Genomic DNA, 19,637 nt, shown 5'->3' with positions numbered 1-19,637 from the left:
ACCACCTCTGGCCGCAATAATGGGGCATTGAGACAAACAGAGCTTGGATGGTGTGTACAGGTACAGCTGCCCATGCAACTTCAACATGATACCATAGTTCACCATGGCGTATTGTGATGAGTCAGTTGCTTGGCCACCATTGACCAGAAATTTTCAGTTGCTGAGAGATCTGGAGAATGTGCTGGCCAGGGCAGCAAATATTCAAATTTTCTTATGTCAAAGCTGGAGTTAATCATATCACAATGTCTTGACTCCATCCATGTTACTAAATTTCTCATTTTAAGCGGTGGATTTTTTTCTTCAGAAACATATACCTTTGTTTCAAAGTGCTATGAACGTTTGAACACCCCAGAGATGATGTGAGAGGCCGATGGAGGATTTCAGCATACACAGTTATGGTTGATCAACTGTATGGTAAAATTTTCCCTGCCCTGCTGGCTGAAGACCAATGGCAAGCTAAAGTACTGGAATTTAACCTAACATTGGACTATGTGTCACAAAAAGTGACAACTTAGCCACAGAGACAAGGGGAGGGGGAAAAAAGGTCAAAAAGGCCTCTCCACTTTCTGTCTTTCAAGGTTAAGAAATAATACAATGTTTTGTTTATTGGTATTGTTCCTAATTATAGCCTATGATTTAAATGAATGTTTCAATTTTTTGCCTCTTAAAGTAAATGATAGATGTGCAGACCCAACCTTTCTACTTCTAAATTTAGATCAAGTATCAAATTATGGAAAATCCAAGATGGAATGTAACAATATTATGAAAAAGATAGTTGCTACACAGTGTATATCAGAAATGCTGAGTCACAGATAGGCACAACAAAAAGACTGTTGGGAAGTGAGCTTTCGACCAACAAGGCCTTCCTCGAACTTAGACGACATACACACACATACTCATACTCATGCAAACACAACTCGCACACATGACCACAGTCTCTGGCAGCTGAAGCCAGACTGTGAGCAGTAATGCATGATAGGGGAGGCAACAGGTTGGTGGGGGTAAGGAGGAGGCTGGGCTGGAGTGAGGGATGGGGAGGGATAGCAGGGTAGGGGCAGGTGATGGAAAATGCTGCTAGTGGGAGCATACGGGGACAAGGCGTAGAGGGGCTAGGGCACCTGGGTGCAGCTGGGAGATTAGATGGAGGAAGGGAGGCTTGCAGAAAAGAAGTCAAAAGATAGAGATCCATTGGTGGAATGGAGAGCTATGTAGTGGTGGAATTGGAACAGGGAAGGGGCTAGGTGGTTAAGGACAATGACTAATGAAGTTTTAAGGAAGGAGGGTTACAATAATGTAGGATACAATGCATGGAGAGTTCCCACCTGCACAATTCAGGTTGGGGAGGAACCAGATGGCACAGGTTGTGAAGTAGTCATTGATATGAACAATGTCATGTTGGGTGGCATGCTCAGCACTGGAATGGTCAAGCTGTTTCACGGCCACAGTTTGTCGATGGCCATATATGTGGACAGACACCTTGTTGGTTATCGTGCCCACATAGAATACAGCACAGTGGTTGCAGTTTAGCTTGTACATCACATGAATGGTTTCACAGGTAGGAGATGTTTGTGGCTAGACTTGAGTGGTAGGAGGTTATATGGGTCAGGTCTTTCATCTAGTTCTACTACAGGGATATGAGCCATGAGGCAAGGGGTTGGGAGCAAAGGCTATGTAGGAATGGATGAGGATATCATGTACGTTCAGTGAGCGGTGGTAAACCATTGTGGGCAAGGTGTGGAAAGGGTAGTGGGTAGGACATTTCTTATTTCAGGGCACAATAAGAGGTAGTCAAAACCCTGGTGGAGAATGTAATTCAGTTGCTCCAGTCCTGGGTGGTACTGAGTCATGAGGGGAATGCTCCTCTGTGGCTGGATGGTAGGACTTTAGGAGTTGGTGGGTGGCTGGAAAGATAAAGCATGGGAGATCTGCTTTTGTACAAGGTTGGTAGGGTAATTGCAGTATGTGAAGACCTCGATGAGACCTTCAGTATATTTTGAGAGGGACTGCTCATCACCAACAATGCAATGGCCATGGTGGTTATGCTGTATGGAAGCGGCTTCTTTGTATTGACTGGGTGGCAGCTACCAAAGAGGAGGTATTGCTGTTGGACAGCATTGACTAACACCTTCAGTGTATTAGTGTAACCTACCCTCCTATATTAAAGAAACCAACCATTTCGATGGAGGAAATGGTTGGTATTGGTATCTTTAATATAGGAGGGTAGGTTGCGGCTAATACCCATAGACTCTCCATGGTTCCACTTCCTTTACCACATGGTCCCCTGCTCATCACTATTGATGCCACCTCCCTTTACACTATCATCCAAAATGCCCATGGCCTTAATATTTTCCCAATGCCTGACAGATTCCAGATCAACAAGCTCCTTCCTAGTCACAATGACCAACTATATCCTCACCCACAATTAATTCTCCTTTGAAGGCATTACCTACTAACAAATTATTGGTGCAGCTATGAGCACCTGCATGATACTTACCCTATTCCAACCTATGGACCATCTAGAGGACTCCTTCCTAAAACACCCAGAATCCCAAACCCCTTACCTGGTTCATGTTCACTGATGACATCTTCATTATCTGGATTGAGGGTGAGGACACCCTATCCACAGTCCTCCAGAACCTCAACACCTTCTCCATTCACTTCACCTTGTTTTAAGTAACCCAACAAGACACCTTCCTTGATGTTGACCTCCACCACAAAGTTGGCTACATCAGCACTTCTGTCCATATCAAACCCACCAACCAACAGTAAAACCTCCATTTTGACAGCTGCCACCCATACCATACCACGAACATCCATTCATACAGCCTAGGCACTCATAATCATCACATCTGTAGTGACAAGCAGTCCCTCTCAAAATATACCAAGGGTCCTCACTGAGGCCTACACAGATCATAATTACCCTACCACCCTTGTATAAAAACAGATCTGCCATGCCTTATCTTTCCAGTCACTCACCAACTCCCAAAGTCCCCACCATCTGGCCACAGAGGAGCATTCCCCTCGTGACTCAGTACCACCCAGGACTGGAGCAACTGAATTACATTCTCCACCAGGGTTTCAACTATCTCTTGTTGTGCCGCGAAATAAGAAATGATCTACCCCAACCCTTCCACAGTGGTACTCCACCACCTACCAAACCTACACAATATCCTCATCCATCCCTGAACAACCACTTTCCTCATGACTCATATCCCTATAGTATACCTAAATGCAAGACCTGTCCCATACATCCTCCCATCACTCAAGTACAATCACAAACATTACCTATCCCATCAAAGGAAGGGCTATCTGTGAAACCAGTCATGCGATTTACAAGCTAGGCTGCGACCACTGTGCTGCATTCTACGTGGGCATGACAACCAACAAGCTGTCTGTCAACATGAATGGCTGCCGATAAACTGTGACCATGAAATAGCTGGACAATCCCCTTGCTGAGCACACTGCCAAACACAACATTCTTCATTTCAATGACTGTTTCACATACTGTGCTTTTTGGATCCTTCCCACAAACACTAGCTTTTCTGAATTGCACAGTTGGAAAATCCCTTTGTAATATATCCTATGTTCCTGTAATCCTCCTGGGCTGAACTTGCATTAGTCACTGTCTGCACCCATCTCATCCCTTCTGTGTTCCCATTCTAGCCCTCCATACCACCAATGCACCCTCAGTCTTCTTACTTCTCTCCTTTTCAGCAACCCCAACTCTCCCTCTCTCTCAGTCTAACCTCCTAACTGCACCTAGCTGCCCTACCCCCCCCCCCCCCTCCCCCCTCCACCTCTTCCCTGTATGGTGCCACTTCATTAGTCACTGTCCTTACCCATCTAGCCCTTTACCTGTTCCCTTTCCAGCACTACAAAACCCTCCATTCCACCGACACATCCGCAGTCTTTTTACTTCTCACTTTTCTGAAACCTCCCCCCCTCCACCCCTCCCTCCATCTAACCACCCAACTGCACACAGCTTCCCTATCCCCTCTGCACCTCATCTCAGTATGCTCCCACAAGCACCACTTTACCACTTTCCATTCCCTACCTCAATCCTGCTATCCCTTCACCTCTCCAGCCCAGCCTCCTCCATACCTGCACCACCCAACTGCCTCTCTTCCGTCATGTGCTGCTGCTTGCAGTCTGGCTTCAGCTGCCAGAGACTGTGGTCATGTGTGCAGAAGTTGCGTTTGCATGCGTGTCTGTGTGTGTGTGTGTGTGTGTGTGTGTGTGTGTGTGTGTGTTGTCTAATTTCGAAAAAGGTCTTGTTGGCTGAAAGCCCACTTCAGACTTTTGTTGTGCCTATCTTCAATTTAGATCTAGTGGGTATCATTTCATACTCAAGGTCGTGTTCTTTTGTAGTGAACTTGACTACATATTGCAATAAATTCACTGTAGTTAAATGGACTAGTGAAGATAAATCCAGTGAAGATGAAACAATACCAAATTGCTTTCTGAAAACTGGTCTGAAAATATAGGTGGAAACATCAGTGGCAATAAAAGTTTGTGTCGGTTTGGAAGTGTGTTCAGTTAGCCTACGGGTTAAGGCAACTGCTTGAAAAAGCAGTTAATTGTATGTAATACCATTAAGTTTTGCCTTGGGTGTTTAATAGATACTTCATTTTATTAAAACATATTCGCCTTTTACATACATGTTTAGAATTTGAGTTTACCTTGGCTTACTGGTTATTTCTGCAGTTTTTGGCCCAAGTGCATCTGGTGAGAAATTACAAATTACCAGAAAACTTACAAAATTCGTGATTTCATTAGATAATCATTTCCTGCTGGGCTGACAGAGTAGTAGGATCAGAAATAAAGACAAATAATTCAGCTTATCATGATGGTAAAAGTGATATAGTTTACCATATAATCATATTTGCCAAACATAACTTGATCACCTATTTAGTTGAAATACAAGTAATAATTGTATTAGTTTAGTATAAGTGTTCATAATATGAAGTGAGCAAGTTGTGTTTTGCACAGAAATCTCTTGCATCTCGAGTCAGCAGACACTGCCTGTCTCTGTGGCAGTCGCATCCAGTGGGCATCGACGCACCAAGTCACCTCCAAGTCATGTCCACAACAGTACCAGTGCAGTAGGATTCAGCAGGTCACGTAGCTGTTCCATGGGTGCTGATCAGGACTCAGACAGCAGTGGAGGTCCTGGCAGCCCAAGACGGAATGAGTCCAAACCTGTTCAATATCGCATACCAGCTTCCAACAGCAGAACATCTAAAGTACCACATCATGGTTAGAAGCCTCCTATTGGAATTATTTAATAAACAAAGAGAAGGAAAGAATGAATTTAATTGATTTTTTAAAAGTTTTCAATTTCATATGAGAGTTTACATATGTATGTAATTTGTACATTTTATAAAAATACTCTGTCAGACAGCATGATCAGCACTCTAGAATGTTTGCTTCACAGTGTTATATCAGAAAGTGTTATCACTGAGGAAGTCCAGAATTTAGAATGGCAGACAAAATTACTGCTTGCTGTAGAGATGATTGCTTGTTGTAAATGAAGATAAAAACTAGATAATGCACATCAATTCCAGTAACTTTAGAGTAGAGTATCAGTACTACACTCATGGTCCCAAACATTTTTGATTAAATATTTGGGTCTATTCTTATAGACTGAATGGAACAGGACAAGCACATGAAACTAATTGTGTGAGGATAATGGAAGACCTTGCTTTATAGGGCTCACAGTTCATTTTTGAGTACTTGCTTGGCAAGCATGAGGCCGAGGCCTTTTGGTATTACTTCCTGTTTGGTGCCACAACTTTAACCTCTGGCAATTCATTGTACTCCCTCCCCTATGGGGTCAGGCACTAGAACAGATCCATAACTCTTACCTGTTGTAAGAGGCAAGCATTTCTGTCAACAACTCTGCTATTATCAAGACAATGCTTAGTATTAGCTCCCCTCACTAACACCCTGAACTACTTCTGGTACTTGTGTTTCCATTTTTAATTTTGCCCTTCACTTTCATATTTCCTCCAGAAATGTAGGCCATTTAGGGTAAGACACCTTGTGTTTACTCTATCCACTGTATGAGGAGGTCCTGTGCACTTCTCATTCGAGTTGATTTATGTTAGCACATGAAAGCCAGCAGAGTAGCTTATCAGTCATGGGGAGAATGGTGGAGGAGAGGGAGATCATTATGGACCTTCACAGTCATAACCCTATAACCACAAAGAGATCACAATGCTAATGCCTGAGCTGCAAACTCCACTTGTACACAAGAAGTATGTGCCATTCTTTTACGTGGCACAGACTCAGGGCAATGGGCTATTATGCTAGAAAGCCTTGGTGTGGTGGGTAACAGCAAATAGGAGCCTCCTATCTTAATGAAAGCAACAGAATGGATAATCTTCAATGAAACAGATCTAACTCACCCGTACCAGTGACTGTGCCACCACTCTTGTCTCATCAGAAAGGAAAAAGGGGTTCAATACAGAAATGCTGCTAACAACTGAAGAACAACATGCTATAGCACAGAATGCATTTTTTGTCACATTTAGAGAGGACTTAATGATAACTGTGTAGACACTAGTTCATTTATACTAGCTTCTGATGAATACATTTTACCAAAGAGGGTTAATGTTACAATTTATAAGCATGCCATCAAACACCCTATGGGGCAGAAAATTGCATTCAGTAGAGGTCAATCAATAAAGCAATTAATAGCTGAACTAAAACTTTTGTCTGCTCAGCACCAGAGCTCCAACATGCTTTATGATACTCTGCAACAGATATTACAATTTGCCACCCACAGCATCTCCCCCTTTATCCAGTAGAACATCCACAGTAATTTCTGTGTAAGGAAACTTTTTAAGCCAGTCAACAAAAGAGAATTAAATAAGTTGTACTAAATGCTACGATAGAATTATATACACTGCAGAAGAAAAAGTCTGCTTTTCACCTTGTGTTCAAAAGATTGCACCTGAGTATACCACTGGCTGTAATTTTATCAATGCACAAGCCACATATCACTCGACTCATTTACTATGAGAACAATGCGCAGACATCTAGCTACCTGTCCCTTGAAAGGTTCTGCCTTCTGATATCAATTTATGGTATTATTCAAAGAAACATTAGCAAACATAATGTTTGACATCACAAATGGCTAAGCCAGTATTTGACTGCGTTGACATAATTTCATGCCTGTACTCATTAGATTTTGGAGCTTATGAATTCTGATACAAATACATCATGTTTGTTTAGTGAGCAAGAAATTCTGGAAGCTCAAGAGGAAGAAATTGCTCAGTAACTCATGATGCACTTCTATTTTGAAAGGATAATTACACTTTCTGTCATAATTATTTTCAAATTTGTAACCTGTCAAAAAACTGAAGTAAATATCACAAATGACTCTTGAAACTTGGTCCTTTTTAGTATGTATTAATGCTGAAGATATATCAATAACATACGTGCATCTAACACTATAAATGATGACATAAATTGCTGCTCTTCTTGGCCCTGACATTCCTCTAAGTGGCCAGTGTTCAAAGTGTTAAGGATGATCAAGGGGATGACTAAGGCACAAGGTACTTCTCTCCACACCTCACAAAAGAAGCAATCATATTAAGCTGAATATACAGGGTGTTACACAAAGGTATGGCCAAACTTTCAGGAAACATTCCCCACACACAAATAAAGAAAAGATATGTGGAGATGTGTCCGGAAACGCTTAATATCCATGTTAGAGCTCATTTTAGTTTCATCAGTATGTACTGTACTTCCTCGATTCACCACCAATTGGGCCAATTGAAGGAAGGTAGTGTTGACTTCGGTGCTTGTGTTGACATGCGACTCATTCCTCTACAGTACTAGGATCAAGCACATCAGTACGTAGCATCAACAGGTTAGTGTTCATCACAAACGTGGTTTTGCAGTCAGTGCAATGTTTACAAATGCGGAGTTGGCAGATGCCCATTTGATGTATGGATTAGGACGGGGCAATAGCCGTGGTGCAGTACATTTGTATCGAGACAGATTTCCAGAACTAAGGTGTACCAACAGGAAGACGTTCGAAGCAATTGATCAGCATCTCAGGGATCACGGAACATTCCAGCCTATGACTCGCGACCAGGGAAGACCTAGAACGACAAGGACACATGCAATGGACGAGGCAATTCTTCATGCAGTTGACAATAACTCTAATGTCAGAGTCAGGGAAGTTGCTGCTGTACCAGGTAACGTTAACCACCACTTTACAAGTATGACACAACACGTGGTTCATGCACGATGGAGCTCCCGACCATTTCAGTTGAAGTGTTCGTACACTTCTCCACAACAGATTCGGTGACCGATGGATTGGTAGAGGCAGACCAATTCCATGGCATCCACGCTCTCCTGACCTCAACCCTCTTGACTTTCATTTATGGGGGCATTTGAAAGCTCTTGTCTACGCAACCCCAGTACCAAATGTAGAGACTCTTCGTGCTCGTATTGTGGATGGCTGTGATACAATATGCCATTCTCCAGGGCTGCATCAGCGCATCAGGGATTCCATGCGATGGAGGGTGGATGTATGTATCCTCGCTAACGGAGGACATTTTGAACATTTCCTGTAACAAATTGTATGACGTCAGGCTGGTACATTCTGTTGCTGTGTGTTTCCATTCCACGATTAATGTGATTTGAAGAGAAGTAATAAAATGAGCTCTAACATGGAAAGTAAGCGTTTCCGGACACATGTCCACATAACATATTTTCTTTCTTTGTGTGTGAGGAATGTTTCCTGCAAGTTTGGCCATACATTTTTATAACATCCTGTATAACAGCCACACTAGAATGATCTGTGAGTTCCTCTTACACTAAAAGGGTCTTCCTAACTGCAGCTATAGTAACATTTTTTTGATAGCTCATATTCACACCAAGTTTGTCCCTCTGGCTAATGTAAGACCAGCTGTTAACCAAAACAGACATTGGAACAGCAGTTAAACAAGTCATAATTTCACGAGAAAAAGTGGTTATTGTCATAAAATTTTATGTCTTTCGCACTTCTGTGTTGATTCCAGGGATGAATGTAGAGGGGGCATTCATGTAATATATGCAATGGGGGTGGAAAAGGAGGCCGAGAGCTTCCAGCTGCATTCTGCATCTGTCATATACTACAAATATCATTTTTTAACCCCTGAACCTAAAATCTTGAGTAATCTCATTTTTATTATTTTGACAGAAGCTTAAAATCCTGAATATACTCGGGCAACTTAAGAACAGACCTTTGAAAAAAATAAAACCTCACTTATATCCGTTTGATCACTGTCTTGTCTTTTAGTTTTCCCTGTTCTGGTACTATTTTTAGTTGCCTGGGGTTTTATTTCTGTTTAAACTGTTTCTCTCATTTAAAACACTACCCAGCAAATTGTAGCCACAATGACAAGGTTGAAGCCCCTGGGGTAGACCGTTCTTGTCTATTTGATTCATATCATGTTGCCTGAGCTTCCTGAGGAAGTGTCCAACAGCAAAGCTCTTTGGATCCTTTAAACTCATCACCACCCTCACTGTCACACTTTTTAGAAGGATTCTGAGTTGTGCACCAGACCTGCAAGTAAATCATGTATAAAATACTGTTGAGTACTGACTGCATGTTTGTCAACTTTTATATGTTAAGATGCACGAAGAGAGTGCAAGAGTTCATAAACATGATGCTAGAGTTATAATCAGCCAGCTCATTCAGAACTATCATAAAACGGGGTGAACAGTAGCAAATTTGAACTTTGGTTGAAAAATTTACTTATTGTCTGTCAAGTTTAAACAAAAAAATACTACCCAAAACTGTATTGCTCTTAATAGCTTATGGTATTATCAAATTATTTTCTTTCAATAAATTAAAAAAAAATTAAACATGATGTTTCTAATCACCCTGCAGGTAGGTGTTAATAGAAACAGTGTTATAAAACTATCATTATTTCTTTTAAAAGCAAAGATAGGTTGATAAAAGCTATGAAATATATTTTTTTTCTATTATAAAATAAACAGATAAACATTTATTTCAAAAGATAATGGTTTTCTTGTTGTTGTGGTATTCAGTCCTGAGACTGGTTTTATGCAGCTCTCCATGCTACTCTATCCTGTGCAAGCTTCTTCATCTCCCAGTACCTACTGCAGCCTACATCCTTCTGAATCTGCTTAGTGTATTCATCTCTAGGTCTCCCTCTACGATTTTTACCCTCCACACTGCCCTCTTATACTAAATTGGTGATTCCTTGATGCCTCAGAACATGTCCTACCAACCGATCCCTTCATCTAGTCAATTTGTGCCACAAACTCCTCTTCTCACCAATTCTATTCAATACCTCCTCATTAGTTACGTGATCTACTTATCTAATCTTCAGCATTTTTCTATAGCACCACATTTTGAAAGCTTCTATTCTCTTCTTGTCCAAACTATTTATTGTCCATTTTTCACTTCCATACATGGCTACACTCCACACAAATACTTTAAGAAACGACTTCCTGACACTTAAATCTACACTCAATGTTAACAAATTTCTCTTCTTCAGAAACGCTTTCCTTGCCACTGCCAATCTACATTTTATATCCTCTCTACTTTGACCATCATCAGTTATTTTGCTCCCAAAATAGCAAAACTCCTTTACTCATTTCCTAATCTAATTCCCTCAGCATCACCCGACTAAATTCGACTACATTCCATTATGCTCATTTTGCTTTTGTTGATGTTCATCTTTTACCCTCCTTTCAAGACACTGTCCATTCCGTTCAACTGCTCTTCCAAGTCCTTTGCTGTCTCTGACAGAATTACAATGTCATTGGCGAACCTCAAAGTTTGTATTTCTTCTCCATGGATTTTAATACCTATTCCTAATTTTTCTTTTGTTTCCTTTACTGCTTGCTCAATATACAGATTGAATAACATCGGGGAGAAGTTACAACCCTGTCTCACTCCCTTCCCAACTACTGCTTCCCTTTCGTGCCCCTCAACTCTTATAACTATCATATGGTTTCTGTATTTTACCCCTGCCGCCTTCGGAATGTAAAAGAGAGTATTCCAGTCAACATTGTCAAAAGCTTTCTCTAAGTCTACAAATGCTAGAAACGTAGGTTTGCCTTTCCTTAATCTATTTTCTAAGATAAGTCATAGGGTAAGTATTGCCTCACGTGTTCCAATATTTCTATGGAATCCAACCTGATCTTCCCTGAGATCAGCTTCTACTACCGGTTTTTCCATTCGTCTGTAAAGAATTCGTGTTAGTATTTTGCAGCCGTGGCTTATTAAACTGATAGTTCTGTAATTTTCACATCTGTCAACACCTGCTTTCTTTGGTATTGGAATTTTTATATTCTTCTTAAAGTCTGAGGGTATTTCACCTGTCTCATACATTTTGCTCACCAGATGGTAGAGTTTTGTCAGGACTGGCTCTCCCAAGGATATCAGTAGCTCTAATGGGATGTTGTCTACTCCCGTGGCCTTGTTTTGACTCAGGTCTTTCAGTGCTCTGTCAAACCTTTCGTTCAGTATCATATCTCCCATTTCATCTTCATCTACATCCTCTTCCATTTCCATAATATTGCCCTGAAGTAAATTGCCCTGTATAGACCCTCTATATACTCCTTCCACCTTATGCTTTCCCTTCTTTGCTTAGAACTGGATTTCCATCAAAGCTCTTGATATTCATACAAGTCATTCTCTTTTCTCCAAAGGTCTCTATAATTTTTTGGTAGGCAGTGTCTATCTTATCGCTAGTGAGATAAGCCTCTACATCCTTACATTTGTCCTCTAGCCATGCCTGCTTAGCCATTTTGCACTTCCTGTTGATCTCATTTTTGAGACGTTTGTATTCCTTTTTGCCTGCTTCATTTACTGCATTTTTATATTTTCTTCTTTCATCAATTAAATTCAATATTTCTTCTGTCACCCAAGGATTTCTATTAACCCTCATCTTTTTACCTACTTGATCCTCTGCTGCCTTCACTACTTCATCCCTCAAAGCTACCCATTCTTCTTCTGCTGTATTTCTTTCCCCCATTCTTGTCAATTGTTCCCTTATGCTCTCCCTGAAATTCTGTACAACCTCTGGTTTAGTCATTTCATCCAGGTCCCATCTCCTTACATTCCCACCTTTTTGCACTTTCTTCAGTTCATAACCAATAGATTGTGGTCAGAGTCCACATCTGCCCCTGGAAATGTCTTACAATTTATAACCTGGTTTCTAATTCTCTGTCTTACCATTATATGATCTATCTGAAACCTGTCAGTATCTCCAGGCTTCTTCCATGTATACAATCTTCTTTTATGATTCTTGAACCAAGTGTTAGCTATGATTAAGTTATGTTGTGTGAAAAATTCTACCAGGCGGATTCCTCTTTCATTTCTTCCCCCCAATCCATATTCACCTACTATGTTTCCTTTTCCTACTATTGAATTCTAGTCACCCAAGACTATTAAATTTCATCTCCCTTCACTATCTGAATAATTTCTTTTATCTCATCATACATTTCTTCAATTTCTTCATCATCTGCAGAGCTAGTTGGCATATAAACTTGCACTACTGTAGTAGGCATGGGCTTCGTGTCTATCTTGGCCACAATAATGCATTCACTATGTTGTTTGTAGTAGCTTACTCGCATTCCTATTTTTTTATTCATTATTGAACTTATAACCCTGTATTCACCTGACCAAAAGTCTTGTTCCTCTTGCCACCGAACTTCGCTAATTCACACTATATCTAACTTTAACCTATCCATTTCCCTTTTTAAATTTTCTAGCCTACCTGCCCGATTAAGGGATCTGACATTCCACGCTCCGATCCGTAGAACACCAGTTTTTTTTCTCCTGATAACGATGTCCTCTTGAGTAGTCCCCACCCAGAGATCGGAATGGAGGACTATCATACCTCTGGAATACTTTACCCAAGAGGACAGCATCATCATTTAACCATACAATAAAGCTGCATGCCCTCAGGAAAAATTACGGCTGTAGTTTCCCCTTGCTTTCAGCCATTCATAGTACCAACACAGCAAAGTCATTTTGGTTAGTGTTATAAGGCCAGATCAGTCAATCATCCAGACTGTTGCCCCTGCAACTGCTGAAAAGGCTGCTGCCCCTCTTCAGGGACCACACTTTTGTTTGGCCTCTCAATACATACCCCCTCCATTGTGGTTGCACCTACGGTACGGCTTTCTGTATCGCTGAGGCACGCAATCCTCCCCACCAATGGACCAATTTTAATAATTTTAATAATGGTTTATTAATTTTAAAAGTAAGTAAAATGGACAAAAATGTTTGTGTCACATAGCTAATCTTTCAAACTTAAGGTGAACAAACAGAGCACAGCTGTTTACCATGAGCCTGGTCCTGTATTATTAATAAATCGTTAAGTCAGACAGATCATCCTCAAAACATAGCATGTCTTTGAAACGAGCACTTGAGCTGAGAACCAGCAACGACAATTTTAGGACGAAATCATTTGTTGGGACAGAAGATTCTTCTTCAGTCATTGTGAACTTTTTGGTTTGAGGAAGTCTGTTTTAAATATGTTCCAACAAAAACATTGTCAGTAAGGTAATTATCTTTGCAACCATAACATCAAAAAGATGATGTTTTCCATATATTTCGACCACCATATAGTCACCTTGGTTTATGGAGATACCAGTATTTTCATCTTGATCTGAAGAATCTGAAGAGGACAAAATCAAGTCTTCACCACTGTCCTGCACTGAGTATACATCTTCATCCCCTGATGATGAATCAAGACTTTTTTTTTTTTTTGTTTTTCTCATTCCTCCCCCAATCCCCATTGTCTTGGCTTGTTTCAATGTACAAGGGCTTGGATCACTTTAAGGTGAAGGATTGGGGGTTATATCCTCTGCACCCATGTCCTCAAAGTCATCAACACTGACACTTCTGCCAAGTTGGATATTAACTTGTGTCCTTTGTTGAGGAGTCTGGTCTTGTCTAAGACTCTCGAAGAGTTCTTTAAAACTGTTGTCAACAGCATTGGTGGATTTTTCAAGATTGTTCTTATCCTGGTTTTCACTTATGTGTATACTGGTACCAGTACCTGGGAGCATTGACAACACTTTATTGCGGTCTAGAGGCACAATCCCACGTTTCCTAAAACCTGTAATAACATGTTTTTTTTTTTTCCTTCAAGGAGTCACACAACTTTCTCAAAAGCAGAGGAAATTTATCCTTAGGAACTGTTGCTTCATTTCTTCCTGGACCTTTCTTCCATTCTTCTAATATTTGGTGCCAAGTAGTTTTAAGAAGCCGAAAAAATTCCACTTCCAGTGGTTGTGTCAGGTGTGTTGAATTTGCTGGTAGGAATATAAATCTTATGTTGTTGTCCTGACACAGCTTAACTGATTCTATGGACTAATGTGAAGATAAGTTGTCTCCAATGAGAAATTTCTTACCTTCCAGCTTTTTCAGGTATGGGACAGCAACTATGATGACCCACTCGTTGAAGCAGAACAAACTGAACCAGTCAGATTTTGTCCAGTTGTATCTTGCATATTTTGGCCCACCTTCAATATAAATGCAAAGCCTTATACATGACATAAGGGGGTTGTATAGTGAGATCTGCATATGCCTTGAGAAGTTCATGACCCTTTCGAGATATTTAGCTCCCCTCCATGTGACTACCTTTCGTTTTCTTGGATCATCTGTAAGGTTTGTCTCATCATAATTTATTATATTAGACAGCAACACAAAGTAACTGTTGATAGATTCTGGTGTAACACCAGCTCTGGAGCATTTTATGTTTTGGCACATTTGCACTGCCAACTGATCTTTGTGTCGCCTCATAAATGATTCCACAAAATCATGACCAGGGAGATTATTCATAAGCCTTGTCACTGCCTCCCCCCTTCTGTCCAGAGAATCCTATACTAGAAGTCTTAAGGTTGTAAAGTCAAAGTTCACTGCATATTTCCAATCTATCTACAAACAGCTTCTCTTCTTCAAAAGATAAGGCAGTTTGTCCACTCTGAGGTTTAATGTTGGTGTCTCTTCTTAGGCGTCTGTATAGTATGCTAAAATGAATCCCATGTTTTTCAGCTACTTTCCGCAAGCTAACCCCTGATTTGATGTCAGAGAAGGCATTGTTTATACCATTAGGTCTGTGTTTTTTGTAACCACCTCCTATGATGAGTTTGTATTTCTGTGGCATATTTATACAGCAACTCTGAAACAAGGATGCTAAGTTAGTTGTGCATGTAACATAACTGGAGAATTATATAGTATTAATATGGCATACTAACAGAGTGTTTTACGTTTTGTTATTGTAGGGTGAATAGAAACACCAGAATTCATATGTTTCTAGTTGCCCCTCAAAGTTTATAAACATAACCTAAAAAATTTGAAAATTCACAGCACCTGCCTCTAGCTCAAGGTACACCTTTTACACCTTTCCTTGCCATACTAAAGACAATACATTGCCTCACAAAAGTTTCCTTTATACACCCTAGTATAATTGCTCATACAAACACAATCATCAGAATCCCCTTGTGTAACAATAAATCTGACCTCCAACACACATATAACTCCCCTTCTTTTTCGTGAACATACACCATAATCCCTCCAAAATTTCTTATAATTGTACACACAAACAAATAATACACATTTACCTGAGGGTGAATTTCATTAATAACACTTCCATTACAATAATTCACTCACTCATTCAACATTAGCATTCATTCAACATTAGCATCCACTAGGCCCACATGATAATAAATGAAGAATCCCATGATAAACTTATGAAAACATGCACCCTCTGACCCTGCCACATAATAATAAATGAAGAATACAACAATCACAAACCTACCAGAACTTGCTCCCTTTGAATGCGTCCATATAATAATAAATGAAGTATACCTTCATAAAGCAAACAGCACATGCTGCCTTTGAGTAGGCCCCCATACAATAACTCAATAACTTCTATGCCAGTAACTAGATAGCCCCTCAGCTCTGTTTCTACACTTGTTCCGATTCTTGCAACATTACTGTCTGTATTACAGACATCAGAGTGATAGCAACAGATGCCAGCCCACAGATGATGTCAATTTTCACTCCATCCTCTTTACATCAGCTTACAATTTTAAAATAATACACATAAAACACATTGCTTTTTTTATTATTATTACTATGTACATGGTACATATTCCTTCTAATAAGATATTTCACTCTTGGTTCATTATTACGTAGCATGGTGGAAATTCCACTTCACCAGCCTTTAACATTTTCAAATTTTCTTCCAAATCTCCTGATCTATTAGACATACATCCCAATACCTATTCTCATCTTCAACCTCTGTATCCTCTTTAAATAACCAATTAAGTATTTCACTCACATTCCCATCATTCAATTCCTCCATCTTTCTTGCCACTGCTCCTATATGTCTGGCCCCAGCACCTGATGCACCTTTTCATGTGACACCTAACCATCTGTATTATACTCATGCTTATCTTCCCCATGCATTCACAGTTAAAACAGCTCACATCGATTTGCACTACCTTCAGTACTGGCACATTGAAATCTTTCACACTTACTGGACCGTCTTCCCCATTTGTGACAAACTCATTTACAATATGCGAAGAAGTCTTGAGACCCCCTCCACCTACACTGTCAGCAATACTTTCATTTATTATACTTCTAACGGGCTCAGTTTCAATTTCCAGTCCCACTGTATCTTCCAATGTAGCCAAACCAATCCTATCCTCATCCTATCAATGCTCCACCATCTCATCTCTGTCAGATAACCCCCTTATGTAACACACGTGATTGTGTCACCTTTGTGAATAATACATTTCCCATCTGTACAACCTTAATGCCTCCTACTGAATTTCATATAGCCTCCCTTCACATCATTACTCCTAGACCATCCTACCATTCTTCCTCTCTCCCTCACGGCAAATTCTGTTAAGATTTCCTTGCTCAAATTCTACACTAAACATGTCTTTTCTTAAATTGAATAAATCACTTTACTGAAAAATTCTGTATAATTATACTTCCCATGGCCCTTGGCAAACTGCACTGATGTAATTACTTCCCCAATGACTTCACAAAATATTACATTCCTTAAACTGAATCTGTCTCTCTTTCAGTATTGCTTAATTCACTTCTTAACCTTTTACTGTTACTTTCAATGCTCTTACATTAATTTACCCTACAGCATCTTAATCCTGCATCTGTTTGGAATTCATACTGTGCACATCCCTGCAATTTTGTCTCAAAAATTCCAAGATCAGCAAATACAGTTTTCATGAGTCCCTGTTTTCTCTGCTAAATCTTCTATCACTGAAGAATGTTTCATAACTTTAATATCTCCCTCAACATTATCATTAAATTCAATTATTTTGTACTCAATGTGATCTAATTCTTCACAGACTTAATCTGTTTTTTCATTAAATTCTGATTCTAACTCCCCATGACTGACTTCACCCTCCTCACAATATGATTTATTGTCCCCATGACCACTTTCCTGAATTTTCTCGAAAGAACTATTCACCTTTATCACTTCATCAGATGTTGATAGCATACTATCAAATTTGCTAGACACTTCATCTATTTATCAACAAGTTCATCTTTTAAATCCCCAGCTTCAGACTTTATACTATCAACAATTTTAGACTTTATATAATAAAATTTTGGTTCCATTCTCCCCATTAGTTCCTCACTCTATGAGTTGAAGAATAGATTAAACTGATCAGCCATGGCTGATAACAAGCAACACAAGATCTATAATGCAACTGATGCTTGTATTTAACTTGGCGCTGCTGTGATGCTGCAACATCAATTGTTACTGTGACACATTGAGCAGGGGACAACCCAGACACTGTGATGACGGCAAAATGAAAACAGTGTGGAACAGATGGTGATGCTGGCCAGCTCTGGTGTGGTCAACAGCTTCTTGCAACAACTACCATGTGGACTGGCAGCAGCATGAACATGCCAGCTTTTAGAAACTCATGCAGACTAGCAGCATCCCGAATTCATGCAACAGACTGACTATGGCATGAAACGTGGTGGCACGAACTAGGCACATACCACAGAGTATCTTACACTACAGCCTACCATTATGTCAATGTTTACATATGCACAACGAATGTACTGCCAGATTATTAATGCTATGTACTGCCTATAACTCTCAACCCCCACACTGATTGTTCATAGGCTTATCTATTTCCTGGGACACTCGATACTGGAATACTTATTGTGTTGAAAGGAAACACTACAACCCAGAATGAGCATACTCAATTGCAACATTACCTACCTATGGTTTGAGGGAACTACTGCTGCTAGCAATTCAGCAGAGGGAATGTGCACAACATGTTAAATGGCTTGTCTGCACAGGGGTTTCGTTGCACATCTTTGCATTATGGCCTTACATAAGTGAAAAACGATTGTTAAGGTGGCATGAGAGATTACTCAGTGAAATAGTGACATATAAGACAAGAATAAATTAAGTAATGAAATAAGGAATTAAGGCTATGATCCCTTGGGGTATTAATGAACCTCAAGCATATGTCTGAATTGTACTCTTGCTTTATTCATAGTAAATTACTTTGCTATGAATGATAGTATTGCACATACTATACACAATGGTCCGATCAGAATCTCAAACATTTTTAGCAGAGCAGCCTTTTTTAAGAGATCAGAAATCGGGCCAGAAATATTTAGTGGACATTGGATCAGACTCTTATTTTCCTTGAACTCTACAGAATGGCAGCTGGCCATCAACCTCGTTCTCTCTTACTGCAGTAAATAACTCTTTTATACATAAGTACAGCACACAGCAATACTTATGGGCCTGCACTGTGCCTTTGCGTGGGATTTCACAATCAAGAATGTGACTTGGCTCATCATTGGAGTTGATTTTTTACTGTACTGATGGCCAACTTGGCAACTGTCGACATCATCATAGGCCTGACAGCTTCGGGATTCTGACATTTTGCAGCAATGCACACAGCTGAGATTGTGCAAGCGAAGTGTATGCAGACCTACTGCAGCAATTTCCAGCATTGACACGACTGACTGGAGTACCGAAAGGCTTATGTGACAACACTGTACACTGTATTAAAACCATAGACCTAGACCTCTAGCTCCTATCTGCTTAGCCATTGCAAAGTAGGAATTTAACACCATGCTTATGGAAGGAATTCCCCATCTGTCTGGTAGCCCATGGTCATCCCCCTTGCACCTTGTGCCAAAGAAGGGTGGCGCATGGTGTCCATGTGGGGACTACAGGGCACTCAGTGCTTGAACAGTACCAGTAACAATTGCTCGCCTTGCCAACATATCCAACTGGTATTTATCGCACACTTCTGCATCGACTTCAAACACATTTCGGGAATCAACAACACAGTAGCTGATTGTCTTTCCCGTGTTGACAATATATCAAGCACCATCAACTTCACTCAACTTGACAAGACACAATCATTGCACCAAGAACTCCAGAACCCTCTCAAGGGTATTGGAATTTTGATTAGTTGATGTTCCTGGTGCAGACCTCTCAACCTTGTCCACTCTTGCTACTACATCCCAAAGATGCACCTTTGACAGCATACATAATTTGTCATCCTGGCATCAGACCAACATTCCATCTTAACTCTAAGTGATTTCTTTGTCTGGAATTTAAAAAGATAGCCAAGAATGC

At 40.3% G+C, this 19,637-nt stretch overlaps 1 protein-coding gene across 1 annotated transcript in view; it reads left to right on the top strand.

Moving 5' to 3' along the window:
- Nucleotides 1-19,637, top strand: part of LOC126271931 (Down syndrome cell adhesion molecule-like protein Dscam2) — a 1,166,847-nt gene that overhangs the window by 1,110,187 nt on the left and 37,023 nt on the right. The window contains exon 29 of the mRNA XM_049974347.1: nucleotides 4,990-5,256. Coding sequence (XP_049830304.1) covers nucleotides 4,990-5,256 — 267 coding nt within the window. The remainder of the gene's footprint in view (nucleotides 1-4,989; nucleotides 5,257-19,637) is intronic.

The sequence above is a fragment of the Schistocerca gregaria genome, chromosome 5 (genome assembly GCF_023897955.1).
Source record: "Schistocerca gregaria isolate iqSchGreg1 chromosome 5, iqSchGreg1.2, whole genome shotgun sequence".
Lineage (NCBI taxonomy): Eukaryota > Metazoa > Arthropoda > Insecta > Orthoptera > Acrididae > Schistocerca > Schistocerca gregaria.
This window is presented reverse-complemented; position numbering and strand designations above follow the sequence as displayed.